Raw genomic sequence first — 14900 nt, forward strand, 5'->3', positions numbered from 1 at the left:
ATAATAACAATAATAATAATAATGATACAATGGTGATAATAGGAAAGTAATAATAATATGTACAAACAAGTGATGCACAATGCAATTGCTCACCACCCGCTGACCGATGCCCAGCCTAACCCTGAGCAGTCCGGCCCCCTCCCCCCGGCTACCCACCCCTATATATTGTTTAGCATGACGTCAGATGGTATGGAATACCCCTTTGGCTAGTTTGGGTCACCTGTCCTGGGTCTGTCCCCTCACAGCTCTTACTGCACCCCCAGCCTGCCTTTTGGCAGGACAGAGCGAAAGGCTGAGATGTCCTTGGCTTGGTATAAGCACTGCTCTGCAACAATTAAAACATCGGGGTGTTATCAGCACTCTTCTCATCCTAAGCCAAAACACAGCATTCCACCAGCTACTAGGAAGAAAATTAATTCTGTTCTAACTGAAACCAGGACAATGGTAAATGAGAAAATCAAACCAAAAGATGTATATCGCAATGTTCAGTGCTTCTGGAACCTGGCCTGTGTATGGAAAGAGTGAAATGAGGGCATTGTTCATTCCAAAGCCCTCTTGATTTGCCTGACACATCTCTCTGGTTATGAAAATACAACTGATTTGGCTGCAGATCCTGCAGTGAACCCACACTTTTTACCCCACTAAAGGCCTTATCCAACAGAAACCTTACACATCTAATATGCAGCTTATGCAACATGTAGGTAACAGTCCCACTCAGCAATTTTGAAAACCTCTACTCACTAGGTACCAAAGCCCAGGAGGATCCATAAATCCTGTAGTTGCAAATTTAAACTTCCCTGGCCTCTATGCATCCTCCTTTTTCAAATATCGTTGTTCTAAAAGAAAGAAAATTTTTGGTACCTACTGCATATCTAAGCCCATCCATATTCCAGTATGAAGAGATTTCCTCTTCCATAATGCTCCAAAGTAACAGTTTCGGTATGGTAAGGTTTCTCTGTATACCCTTACTATGCAAAATATAGTTAATGTTGTAACTACTCAAATCAACAATGACAGCAATCAAGATGTTTATGCCTAGAAGAATGGGGAAATGAGAGTACAGAAATTTTGTATCGTCAAGTTCTCTGTGAACTGGCAGAAGGGCTCTAATAACTCCAGCATTGCATTCAAGATAACCAGGATAACTGTTTTCTCACTAATCTATGTTGTGTGGTCATTCAGAATACAGAATATTTAAACCCATCTGGAATAATTTTTTTTTTTCTTTTCTTTTACATCTTCAGGAAGTGCATTTGAAGAATACAAGTAGAGGGAACACAGGAAACAGAAACTACAGAATGTAAGAACATGCCATCCACAAGAATGAAGAATGAATGTGCCATCTGCAGGATACTTTGCTGTAAATAAATTATTTGTTAAACATCAGAAGACTTAAAAAAAAAAAAAAAAAAAAAAAAAAACAACTATGGTTTAAAAAGCTTGATGCATTCTCAACCAATGGGCATTCTCCCAGTGAACAATGCAACTAAACATTCCAATATTAAGTCTTTTAGAGAACAGAACATTTTAACCAGCCCAGAGCTAACATATTCTGTGGTTGATATATTACTGTTTGTTAACCTGTTTTAAATGTCCTGCACAAAATCTCTTAAAGTCCTGTGCCCCTCAAAAGCCTACAAATTTATGGGCCTTTGATGGATCCAATTGCACTAAATTAACCTATGAACACTGGCTGCTGGAGTCATTCATCAGCCTTGTCTAAGTGGTGTTTTTTTTTATTTGCACTTCTATACAAGCAACAGGCTGTTTGTTTTACAGTGTCTGATAACATTGTTTGTCTACCCCTTCATATTTGCACAGTTTGACATTCCCAGTAACAGCAGCAGTAAGGTAACATATACAGTTTTAAACATCCATTAATTCCATCTGTGGCATTTTGACAGAATATGGGTTATAGATACATTTGTTTTAATACAGTTTTATTTTTCTTTCTCTTGCAAAGATGCAGTTAATTGCAATTTGTGAGACAAAAGATTTTAAAAGCAGTTAAAGCATACATAGGCTCTCAAACCATTAATGATTCTTCCAGGTAATTATTTGCAACAGTATAGGTAACTTCTTTTTTCCTCCATATAATGCAGTATGTAAAATTTAGCATATCAATAATACACATATATCAAACAGTATGTAAAAATCTCTGTTTTATAGTACAACGGTGCTATTTTATAGTTTGTTATATGAAAGGGTCTGGCCAAAACGGTAATAGGTAAAAGCAAATATGGAAATATGAAGCCAAAGAATAAAAAACAAAATAGTTTTAAGAATGTTCATTTAAATGAACTAAAATGGCTTTAGATTCCAATATGAAAATAACTTTCCCGTCTTAAAAAAAAAAAAAAAAAAAAAAAAAAAAAAAAGATATTTTGCTTTTTTCCTTTTAGATGTTTAAATAATAGTGTTTTCTCTTACAGTTATATGAACAGAATATGAACAGAATTATAGATGACTAGGGTCAGAGAAGATGATAAAACAGTCCTCAAATGACTTCAAAGTGTAGTGTGCCAGGGCCTAAATCTTTCTCAAATACCATCATTCTCTTCAAAAGTAACAGAAGGTTAATCATGTTCTTTACCATTTCAGTTCTTCCCAAAATCTGATGTGACTGAATTGACTGTTAATTAGGCCACTGCATCTCTCTGTAAATCAGAAAAAGCTAATCTAATCACAAAATTACAGTGTTGAAAGTCTTCAAGAAGACATGAACCATAACGTCCTTCAGACTGCTACTTAAGCTAGCATTTCATGCATTCTTACAGGAGACACATACATATTTCCAGATAATCTCTGTCATAAAACCTTGGCATGTAATGTACTGTTTCTAACTTGAATAGTACTATTTCCTATGCCCCACTTTTGTAAATCAATTCAGTGCTAGATTAGCCATGCAATAAAGGTGGATAGATAGCCAACAGTGTTCCAGGGTGAACAACAAAAATCTGTATGTGAGAAAGGAAGAGGAAGCAGGGAAGAATGCATGGCTCCATCCTGTGCATGGCTCCACATGACTTCTTCCATCTCACCACCCTGCATGCAAGCAAGCTCAGACAAGGGAAGAAGAATCCCTTGGTCAGCTCTAAAGAAGGCATAGAGAATAATGTATAAAGGAAGCAATTAGGGAGATGTTAGATCAGATCTGTAAAGGCAATATTTCTCTTCAAAGGCTCAAACTTGCCTAACCTTCTACTACATGCAAGGGAGTAGACAACCGAATTGATTAAAATACAAATGAGAAGAATTTCTGTAGGTTGTATGTTTTACAGCTCTTTAATAGTTTCTTGTGAAACATATAGGAAATTTAGGTCTTAAAAGTCTAACAAATTATTTGCTTGTTCCCATTTTATTCCCTTAGGAAATCTGGGTTTCATATTTTTTCCAAGAAAAGTGCAATGTATTCCTGTGTAATTCTTTAAGCCCTCTACTTTCTGTGAAATGCATGTTTATATGCACAATAGGCTGCTATCACATTGTAAAAGCAGAACAGTAAATGAATAAAAAGAATCTGCCACAGCTGTCACTGACTGAGATAGGTATGTTGAAAAAAGGAAGAAGGTACAGAGAAGTAGGTGGGAAAGGTAACCTAAATTATTTACTACCAATTCAATACAAGGAGGTAACAATTCTGATACCTATCACAGCTCTTAACAGACTTTTTTTTTTTGGTGGGAGGGATGGAGAGGGAAGTGGTTTTAATTTCAATAGCTGTTAAGAATTCTTAAACGCATTCTAAGAATAAGACATTATTTTGAAGTCACAAACATAATACATACTTCCATTTTGTGTATCTTGACTCCTTCTGTCCCTACCTGTTCTGAAGTTCTATGAGGAGGAGGGAGGAAAGCCATGAGCACAAAAAGCAATTTTCAGATCTCTGTGGTGGAAAATTTCTTCATAGGTAACTTTTTGCTTATGCAATGTTAAGAAGATTTTCTGAATAGCTATAGCTATTTGCCATTTAATTCCTGTAAATTAATCCAAATTTTGTTCTCATCCTGAGATTCATGCAATCACATTCATGACATCATGTATCTCCATTGAGAATGTCTTTCATAGCAATACCTGACATCAGAATTTGACAACCATCTAAACAAATTACAATTATTGAAGGAAACAACAACAAATAATGAATAGCTTCAAACGAAACTTCAAAACCAACACTTGGCATTGCTAGAAGATAAAAAATAAAAAGTCACAAAATGGAGACTAAATCTACCACTGTAGAAGTGAGAATGCATAGATGGAAAATGCATACTTGCATGAGAATTCTCCAGTCATATGGCAGTGAGCACATGATATACCAATCAGTGTGAAAGAAAAGGGCTGCATGAGCTTAATAAGCTCAATAAATCCGCTACTTAAAGAAGTTGAAACATGAGCCAAAACATCTCCCTCCCAAATGTACAAGTAGTCTGACTTGAAAAACTTCTTAATTAGAGAAATTGATGGGTTCAGCTGGATTTTCAAAAGCACTCCAGTTATTTAGGAACAGGGCTCCCACTGGATACAATTTATTCTCATAAATCACTTAAGTGATAAAGAAAATCCCACTGGCCATCCTTCCATGTCATGTAAAACACATGACAGAAGTCACAGATTTTTGCATTCTAGAATTGACATAAAACTCCAATTATTACACAGAATGTTGCTAAAGTGCAGAAGTTTTTTTTTTTTTTTTAAAAAAAAGTGAATTAAACTTCATTATTTTCAGTTAGATCAAAATGGATTTCACATCTAAACCCACTGAAGTTAATATATCTTTTTCATCAAGATAGCAAAATATGAGCCTTGTCTCCATAGTAACCATAATTAATCATTAAGTGTTTCAATGGCAAGTGAATAAATTCTATATTCTCCTGTAAATGTACACGTACACGTGTGTGAAAGACCTGTATGAGTCTTATTTGTACCATTTAATGAAAGAAAAGAAAATCGAATAATGGGATACTGCTTTTGGTCCCTGTACATACAGTAAAGTAGCTATATTTTTTCTGAGACAGATTACATTCCCAATACCTTTTCTAAGATAAACAAGTAAATTAGTGGTAAGCTTTCTTTACAGAAGTAAATTCCATTAATAAGTAGTTTCCAGTTGCGCCATAAACTGCTTTTTGAGTTAGCATCAAGGATGTTGATTAAGGAAGACTTTAGGCCAAGCAAGCACCGTGTCTTCTCGGCTCTGTTTTAACAAGCAAGTGCATGATAAGACAAGTTCAGAAAAGCGTATGCATATTTGCTTTACCTTTTACTGATTTGGCCAAAAATGCCAAAGTGGTGCTATTGTTTTGTTTAAGAAAGTACTTGACTAAAATATAAAAGAAAGCATAAATATTTTTTTAATGTATGAAAATTACAATTATATAGATATGGTTATTAAAATAGAAATACAACTAGCCATAACTTTTCAACTTTTTATCACTTGAAAATGGCAAAGAAATCTTAAAGTAATGGAAATGGGGCAGGAATAAAAGTCAAAATGCCACAAAAATTCATAGACTTGAAATGCAGTTCTGAATCTTTACTCCAAGTCTGAAATACAGATGAAGAAAAGCATTTAAAGTCAGGGAACAATGGATATGAATGAAAGCCTGTTCAGATTACTGGATATCCTGTATTGTACCAAAGATTTTTAAGCCACACTCTAGACTGAAATCAGTTTTGAGTTTGGCTTAAAGTCAGTGGCATGATACAGTCAAGATTTTCATTGAGCACAAGTTTTTCTTTATACTTGATTACCTTCTCATTTATCGCATGCCCCCAAAAGTAAATATTCTTTAAAAAAAAATAGGACAAAGAAATGCATTTGATGTTGACAAGGAATGAAGAACAAAATGTTCCTAACGTGAAACTGATGTTATTTTTAATTCTCACCAGTTTCAAATTGTGAGAAAAAGTTGAAATATATGGCTAACAGTCTGTGAATTTTATTTTTTTTTTAAGTTTATGTGGTCACTATGAACATCTTAATGTGCAAAATTACACATTTCATTGTTTTGTTTTGTTTTGTTTTAAATGATAGTAAGTTAAGCCCAAATAGAGATTCTTGGAACCTATAGGCTAGATAGAATACTGATGTTCTGATGAAGGTATAATCAATATATTTAAAATGTTTTATTTTTAGTCTGAAAAGGAATAGTAATAATTTATTTGGGGACTCAACCTATACTGGTCCCTCTTTTAAGGATACTGTTCAGTAAAAACAAGCCTTCCAAATGCCAAACTTCTATACAAAACCAACATTAATTCCTCCCTCCCCCAGCAAATCTTGTTAAAACACTATTGCAAAATAAGTTTTATAGTTTGTCTGTTTGTTTAGGGGGGGTGTTTTGCTTTGCTTCACTTTGTTTTGATTTTGGGGGGCAGGGGTAGGGAGGAGGAGATGAGGCCTTCAAGTGATTAAGATTTTTCCACTTGGATACAATCCACAAAAAATAAAGAATTTGCCTTCATGAGATTACTAATTATCCAATTCATGTGTGGAAGTAGCATTACAAAAAGTAACTGGATTAAGATTCAGTTTTAAAAGAGGAAAAATGTCATTAACACAAAGGTTTTACTCATTCTAAACTTACACTATACATTTTGCTTGTCACGGCATTGTAATATTCTACTGGACTTAAACTGTCCAAACGCACAGTATCTGATATATAAATGTTTTGTGTTTTTTTTTTTTGTTTTGTTTTGTTTTTTTTTTTACATGAAGGGTGTTATAAGAATATCTGAAACTTGATTACATATAGTACAGTAAAGAGATACCAGTCTAGCAGAGACCAAAACAAGAAGGACCTCTCTGATGCATATATTACATTAGGAAATCTTACATTAGTTGCATAAAATGTGTGTGTATGTGTGTATATATATATATGTATATTTATATATATGTATATATATATAAATTGTTATAATGTATGTGCATGTGTGTGTGCATGTCTATTATGCTTTTCCTCTTTTTCCTCTCATGCAGAAGTTGAATTTATTGTTTTTTACACATTACTTATGGATTATATTCAATAATCCAATTGGAATCTAATTTTAGAAGAGAAGAACATTGCTTAATATGGGTGTCACAAGTTAGATCCTATATTTGTTTTTCACACCTGATTTTAAGACACTTCTCTGCTGTCATAATGCAAATCTATTAATCTGTTTGAGTATGGATGTAAAATACAAACTCTGAGTACTTTATTTTGAAAATATAGACTTAGGAATTTTATTTCATTCTTCTCAAGATGACTTCTGTTAAGTGAGATTATTGAAGTATAAGCATCCCTTCAAAGTAAGAATAATGGGTAATACAAACAGAGAAGAATGAAGATTTCTGACATTTAATAACATGACTTCAATTATTTAGTTGTCAGTTAGATACTCTTTGTAAGTAGAACATGTCTCCCTGTATTACCCTTAAATATTTGAGAAGTGGAAAAGACTTAGTACTGTAAATTCCTGTATTCAAATTTTTGTAACTATTTTGATATCTCTTCAATAACTTTTTATTTTGCCACCTTGGCTCACAATAGTCATAAAATCATGAACATACTTCTGCTGCTAAACATTCTTTCCCACAAACAAATATTATATACACCCATTTACAATATTTACATTCACACTTGATAGATGTTCTTAAGAAACAGCATAAATATGGTTGGTTGATATTTTATTTTAGTTTTTCACCTTTTAAAGGTATGAACCATTTTTTTAATTAAATCAAAGACATTCTACCTTACTGTATTTTACATTCGTTACTACCATCTCATTGCTTGAGAAGCAACAACAAAATACCTGATGAACAAAAACAACTGCCTTCTATCTTGGTAAATAGGATCATGCTTCATGTACTCTTGTGTTAAAGAAAGGTTTAACCAGATAACTATAATTACAATTGATTTCATGAAATTTGTGTTTTGTAGTGAAATATGTAACTTTGTACATTTTAAAATCAAATGAATGTTCCATTTTTCCTGGTTTATTGTCATTAACCAATTTTGTGGTATGAAAAAGTCCACTTCAGTAATGATCAAAGGCAAAGAATCCAAGACCAGTAGACTAAAGTGCTATCAATGTAAGGCACAATGGCCTTATTTCATGCACAGGATGAATTCCACTTTTTTTTTGTTTTCCTTTTTTATTATTATTTTTTTTTAATTTTAGATTAGAATTTCAAATCAACTTGAAATAAATACTATATAAGAAATATAATACTCTTCACTATTTCCACTTAGAGACAAGTTTGAATATAATAAAGCACATGCAAGCTACACTGCATGATACAGTAGATAAAACTTACCTTTTGATTCATAAACATTTCTACAGAATTAGTTTGAATGAATTCTATAGAAATCCAGTGCAAGATGAAAAAAATATATATTGTTAAAGTTGTATAATCATAATAGTTGCCTGATTAAATTGTCTCACCAAACAAGTCATAAAGTGCTCCACTGAAAGCATACTGATACTTCATAATATTCTGAACGACTTTATCTGTAGTCTGATATTTCATGTTGCTTTTATCAGAATGTGATTGTGCCATTTTAGTTTCTTAATGCTTGGAATCTTTGGGTTGAATATTAAACATGTTTATCAATCCTCAGGATTTTAGGAAACAATTAAACTAGAAGAAGCAGCACCACCTGCTGCTGATAATCATATCATACATGGGCTTTTTCTCCTACCAAATTATTTGCATAAGACATGCAAAAGTGCTAAATGAACAGACCAATAGCACTTATTTTTCTGGACGTAACCCTTCCAAATAGAAATATTAACTATCCCCACTTTCTTCACTGTTGGGCTTCAGCTGGTATCCTGACTAAAACTGGGGTTTCCATGATGCAAGCATGAATGTGGATACATGAATTTCTGATTTCACTACTGAATAATGCTACTATTAACATTTCAAGTCATTATCACCAAACAGTGACAAGTGTTAAGTGTTCATTAACTAAAACCAATTTAAACTCTCTATTAAAGTTCTAACTGGATTTATTCTTTCTTTTTTATTTTCTTGTGCTTACTCATAATACAATGTCACTACTTGATGACAAATAATATTTCATACTGTGTATGTAACATCATTGTGTTGCAGAATCCCCCAAATACCTCAACAATGTCTTTGTTGCGCTATTCTCCCCATTTAGCACTTAAAAGCTTTTCTAGTAATGACCAATAAATCAAAAAAACAGAGCTCCTAATATGTACAAATATAAAAAAAATCAAGAATTTTTGCTAGTTTGCAGTTCATGTAATGCCATCTTGATGACTCTCTTCCCCTCTCTCTACAAGCTGTCTACAACACTAAACTCTGCTCCATAAATAATAGTGTATTCATGCTTTTAAAGGCTTTTATATGCTTTTATGGTAGGTAAAGGTTGGAAGAGGTAGTTGACTGATTTTCACTTTTATCTACTTTGATTTCAGTAAAGGGCTTTGTCACTCTGTATACATAAAGGCTAATGCACCCTTTGGTTTGTAGAATGTACTGAAATGTTTGAAGCCCTCTTGGTATCAGGTCCAAAATGTGAAGCATTACTGTTAAGAGGGTATCTTTCTAATGTATTTGTATGTATAGCTTACACCTCTGTGAGGTCTAATAAAGGATTATGGTTAATAAAAAATGTCTTGAAAATTCCTCCACCACATAGATTTTGCAGTAATTTAGTTTTCTTTTTTCTTTTCTGACATCTCTGACATTTCAATTCTCAAAATACACCAAAACCAGGACACACCTAACAGAATGATCAGGCTTCACTACCAAGATAGAACTGACATAGAAAGTTAAATGGTGGCTCAAGAGCCTTGAAAAAATAAAGTGTCACCAGAAGGAATTATGGAATCTATAGGCAAAATGAAAGGTCATGAATGAACAGGAACAAACTGGTATCTGAACACTGGTACATAGCCACTTACTCAAAAGCTCCTTGATATATGAGAACTAGGTAACATATACTGAATCTTTCAAAGATTTCCAAGGGGGTACTAAAGTATGCCTTATAACTCTGTCAGTTCAGTTGTTCTCAAGAATGTAATCTGGAGGTATGTGAATAAATATTATATGGCATCTTGCAGAAAAATGAAGATGATTGTTGTGAAGTTATGCCTCAAATCTGCTGGGAGTTCTGTAGAAGAAAGAACAAGCATGCAGAGTGATCTTGGGTTTAAAAAATACTTGTAAATGAGGTCCTGCCTCAAAAGATTTTATAAACACTAAGCTGTCATGGAATGAGAGGGATATTCATATAAGTTCATATATGCACACTACTAACTTAAAAAGAGAGGGATAGGGGGAGAGACAGAGAGAGAAAGAAAGTAGGAAAACTGGCCAGTCAGTGGTGGAGGGGGACCGTATGTGTAATCCTGCTGCTATCTGTTTCCAGGGCCCATGCTATTCAAATTTGCCTAGACAGAAAAGGGGTAAACTGTAAGAACACTAAGTTTATGGCAATATTAAAGCAATCATGTTGCCTTGATAAATGCTACCTGTTCCCAGTCATCTTCATATCCTTCATGTGCTTGAAAACAGCTTCCAAGATTTTTTCTGTAACTTTCCCTGGGACTGACGCCAACCTGAGCTCCCCAGGTCTTGGTTGTCTCAGATGGGTGCAATATTTGCATTTTTCTTTTTTCAGTCATCAAATGTCTCCCACAAGTGCCATGACCTTTCTAATATGATGGAGAGCAACCTCACAACAATACTACATAACTCCCTTGTATGTATCCCATCTGCCACAAGTGCTTGGGTATCTCCATTTGGCTTAAGTACTCCATAATTCTGTCTTCCTTCTTTTGTTGTGGGCAATGTTTCACCCACAGATATTCTGCTAGTAGACTCATGGTTCTGGGAGGCTTGTGGACAGCCTAACCACTACAAATGCAAATAAGACACACACACAAAAAAAAAAAAAAAAGCCTCTGGCTCAGGAAGTCCCTGAATTATAAAAAAATCAAGGGTAGGAAAGTTTCACTACATATTGCCTTCTTCTAGTGTTTTTCCCTGGACATTCAGTTTGGTTACAGTGTGAAACAGTTTCCAGGACTGCTTTCCCTATCTTATCTTCACTCTGATTTCCCATATTCTTATATTGTTACCCTACTGACACAGTAGCTGTCCTATTATCTAAGTACACATTCTGTAAGTCCACAACCCCTAAAGTAATACCTTTCACACAAAATTCTCTATTTTATATTCAAATATTCACAGCCAATAATTTTTAAACCCACATCGTCTTTCATAGTACTTGAGAAACGTATGGAGATTTCAGTTAAAAAATATTCACCCAACAATAATAAACGTATTTTAATTCTTGCTGTCTGATAACGAGATACAGAGGCCACAGCAACTTGTAGATTTGGCAACATGGCTAAGAAACAATTTAAAAATCCATCTGTATATAAACTTAATCACAAATTAAAAAATTTTTAAATGTATGTATTGCATACATTACCACAAGTTTCCAATCCTGCATGAACAGCATGTACTTGTTAATAAATATGACTGTATGGCAATGTTAACATAACCAAAATAAAAACACTCCACAGGGATTAAGAAAATGTTGAAGCAATGACTAATAGCTCACACAAATCAAAGCCTTAGTGGCCAGCTCTTTTCTTCAATCGTACATTTCCTCAGATGCAGGTAGTTTAATTTATAGAACATTTGATTAAAGAGCTCTTGCAGATTAACCAGGTTTGGTTATTGGCTTACTGGGGAATTATCTTATTTATCTCCTGAAATTGAAACTGGTTTTGGATCACAGCTAAGGATAAAAATCAATCTACAAATCAATTGCTACTTAGAGGCAAGAGGACTTCCGGAAGCTTAGTAAGAATTAGGACTATCAATAGCAGCTGTTTAAAATGTCATGGAAGAAATTCATATTTTACTAGTATAAAGTCGATATTGTGTATGTAAATTTAAACTGATATTTTTTTTTTTCCTTGGGAGAGTTTATTCAGCTACTTGAGTTTTTTTTCCTTTACTGTCTTAGTGTTGTTTGGTTTAAAATATCTTTATACATAAATTACCTTAATTGTGGCTTAAGAATTTATGTTTTTACTTACTATATCTCTGTTAAATATCTAGATTATGTTGATTAGTAATGATTCTAAACCTTTCATCTCAGTGAAAAGTAGCTACCTCTGAGAAGTATGTTTTACCAACTGAGAGGGTGACAGAGCTATTAACATTTGTAACAGCTTGCACATGGTGTGCTACATATCAGTGGTACACAGATTTTATGCAGTCTTTCTGAAAAGAAGTCAAATGTCATGTCTATATTTTGACAACCAAAATGTAGAGAAGCAACTGATTAGAACAGGAAGAGAAGCATTAGTCAAACTGAGATAAAACAAAGATGAAAGCAGGATTTCCAGATTACCATGGGCTTAGTTTTGTTTGTTTGTGGAGTGTTTGGTCTTAACCTTTAATACAACAACCATTTCAATTAAATTAAATTTACCATAAATTAAATTAACCATTTCAATTAAAATGCACTGTCTTTGCACCAGCCACCAGGCCCCACAAGACTTTCCTTCTCAGCATGTACTCTATTCTCTAGGATTTATTCAGTCTTTTTGCTTTTGTTTGTATTATTTTTTTCCCTTCTCTTCCATATATCATACATGTATTCTTGCTACATAGTGACCTGCTTCAATAGAAGCAGGAAAAGGCACTGGCACAGGCTGCCCGGGGAAGCTGTGGATGCCCCATCCCTGGAGGTGTTCAAGACCATGATGGAGGAGGCCCTGGGTAACCTGATCTAGTGGGTGGCATCCCTGCCCATGGCAGGGGGATTGGAACTAGGTGCTCTTCGGGGTCCCTTCCAAAAAAAAAAAAAAAAAAAGCTGGTTAAGTCTGCCCAGAGTTGGGCACTATGTCAACTATGTCAAGAAGTGTGTCAAACCCTTCAGGCTGAAAATGGAATCAAATCAGATTTCCCTTCTACACATATTGCAATTATCTTGCAATTTTGGAAAAAAAAAAAAAAAAAGAAAAAAAAAAAAACACAAACAATGTCAGCATTTTTGGGGTTCCTGATAAGCATTAAAAGCATTTAAAGCGTTAAGCATTTCCTGAGCCTCTCAGTAAGATCAAGGCTTAAAGACTTAATAAGATCAAGGCTTTGAAGACTTAAAACTTTATACAGGATGGTATCCAGCTCCTACTTTGGATTACAGGTGAGGGAAGTACAACACATCACAATACTGTTAATCACTTCTAGGTCTTTTATGTTAAAAGCATATAGAGCAGGGAAATTTATTTTTTCCTCCATTAATAAGCTCAAAGAAAGTTCTTGATTTTTGTCCAATTTTGGCCTAGGTGTTGTCGATTTAGATATCTATTTTCTTTAATTCTTTCAAATAGTTTATGTTACCATCACATCCAAAATTTGTATTCTAGTTCACATTACATTGGTCTGTTACCTATGTTTGCATACTCTTGACTTCAGAATCTTTATTCACACTGTGCTAAAGACATACATTTCTTAAATTCATGTTCTTCCAATCCTTGGTTTTCTGAAAAGACTTTATATTATTTTTGCCTTTCCTGCAGATCTTCATCTGTATATCATTATCATTGCTGGTACTTCCCAGCTTCAAATATTTTTTAGTAGACATAACTCATTCCTGGCTCTTAAAGCCAAATTAGTCAGTAAATTTTTTGGTAATTTAGCATGCTGAACACAGTCCTATACTGTTTTATTAAGCACATCCCATTATTGTTTCAGTAATCAATAAACAATCAATTGACTTCAGACAAAACACCTGAATTAGCTTTTTCTGCAAATACAACTTACTGTTAAACACTTTTCCTGCTGTTCTTTTTCTATCCAAATAGCATGAATTTTTTATGCAGTTTTTTAACTTAGGTCAAATACAGACTGTTTTTTGATATGCCAGCCAAAACACCAACAGCTTCAGTTAATATTAGAGCATCTCCTCCTCCATAAAGTTTCACTTTATGCTCTTTCTATGTCAGTGTCCATGCTGTCTGTAACCACAGATACAAGATAACTTAATAGCTGAACTTGCAGTGTACTAACCCTATCACTACACAAGGACTTCAGTGAGACAAGCAATTTTGTCATTTAAATCAATGTTTCTCCTTAATAAAACCTATATTATGAAAATTATAATGATACCTTCATGAGTATTTTTCCATGTCATGTATTGTAAGTCTACTCCTATATTTTATCTATTATAATATAATAGATATCTATAATATAATCTATTATATTATACAGGTATATATTTATTCATTAATGCATGATATGCCTTTAGCTACTTCAACAGAAACCTATGCAATTGTATTTTATTCTTTATGCTTTTGCTCTCTCTTGCTTCTCTTTTTAATTCCTTCACTAAGGTTTTTCAATCATATTTAATAAGAGGCATATTTAAGCCTCATTTTTTTTAAGGACTTTAAATTGCTGTATGCATTTCAAATTAATAACAAAGTATAAACTTCATGCTTCCTATATTTCACATAACTTTCAATTCTTTGCCATGTCAGGGTGTAAAATCCTTGATTTGATTTTGTTTTCCTAGTTATCATTCTTATGTATGCTGCCCTACTTCTTTTCCCTGTTCCTTTACTTCTTCCTTTTTTCTGTTCTCTTATCTAATGCAAAAAACATCTATTCCATGTATTTCCTCTGTTTTTTGAAAGAGGATTTTTACAGGGAAAGGTTTTTGCACTGCCTCCTAAAAACGGACAGACTTAATTTTTTTACACAGCTGGATTTTTTGACAAAGTATGATTTTCAGGTAACTGTCTTAATGAAGCAGCTGCCAATGCCATTTATTAAAGTTAACCTCCAAGAAGATACCTTATAATCCCATTTAGCTAATACAATATATCTGAGATAAGAATATTCTGTAAGTGTGTAGTT

The 14900-nt window shown here is 33.7% G+C and overlaps 1 protein-coding gene across 1 annotated transcript in view; it reads left to right on the forward strand.

Moving 5' to 3' along the window:
• The window catches only part of IGF1 (insulin like growth factor 1), a 53219-nt gene extending 50878 nt beyond the window's left edge, over positions 1 to 2341 (forward strand). The window contains exon 4 of the mRNA XM_032196378.1: positions 1245 to 2341. Within this exon, the coding sequence (XP_032052269.1) occupies positions 1245 to 1304 (60 nt within the window). The 3' untranslated portion in view covers positions 1305 to 2341. The remainder of the gene's footprint in view (positions 1 to 1244) is intronic.
• The last annotated feature ends 12559 nt before the right edge of the window (positions 2342 to 14900 follow it).

The sequence above is a fragment of the Aythya fuligula genome, chromosome 1 (genome assembly GCF_009819795.1).
Source record: "Aythya fuligula isolate bAytFul2 chromosome 1, bAytFul2.pri, whole genome shotgun sequence".
Lineage (NCBI taxonomy): Eukaryota > Metazoa > Chordata > Aves > Anseriformes > Anatidae > Aythya > Aythya fuligula.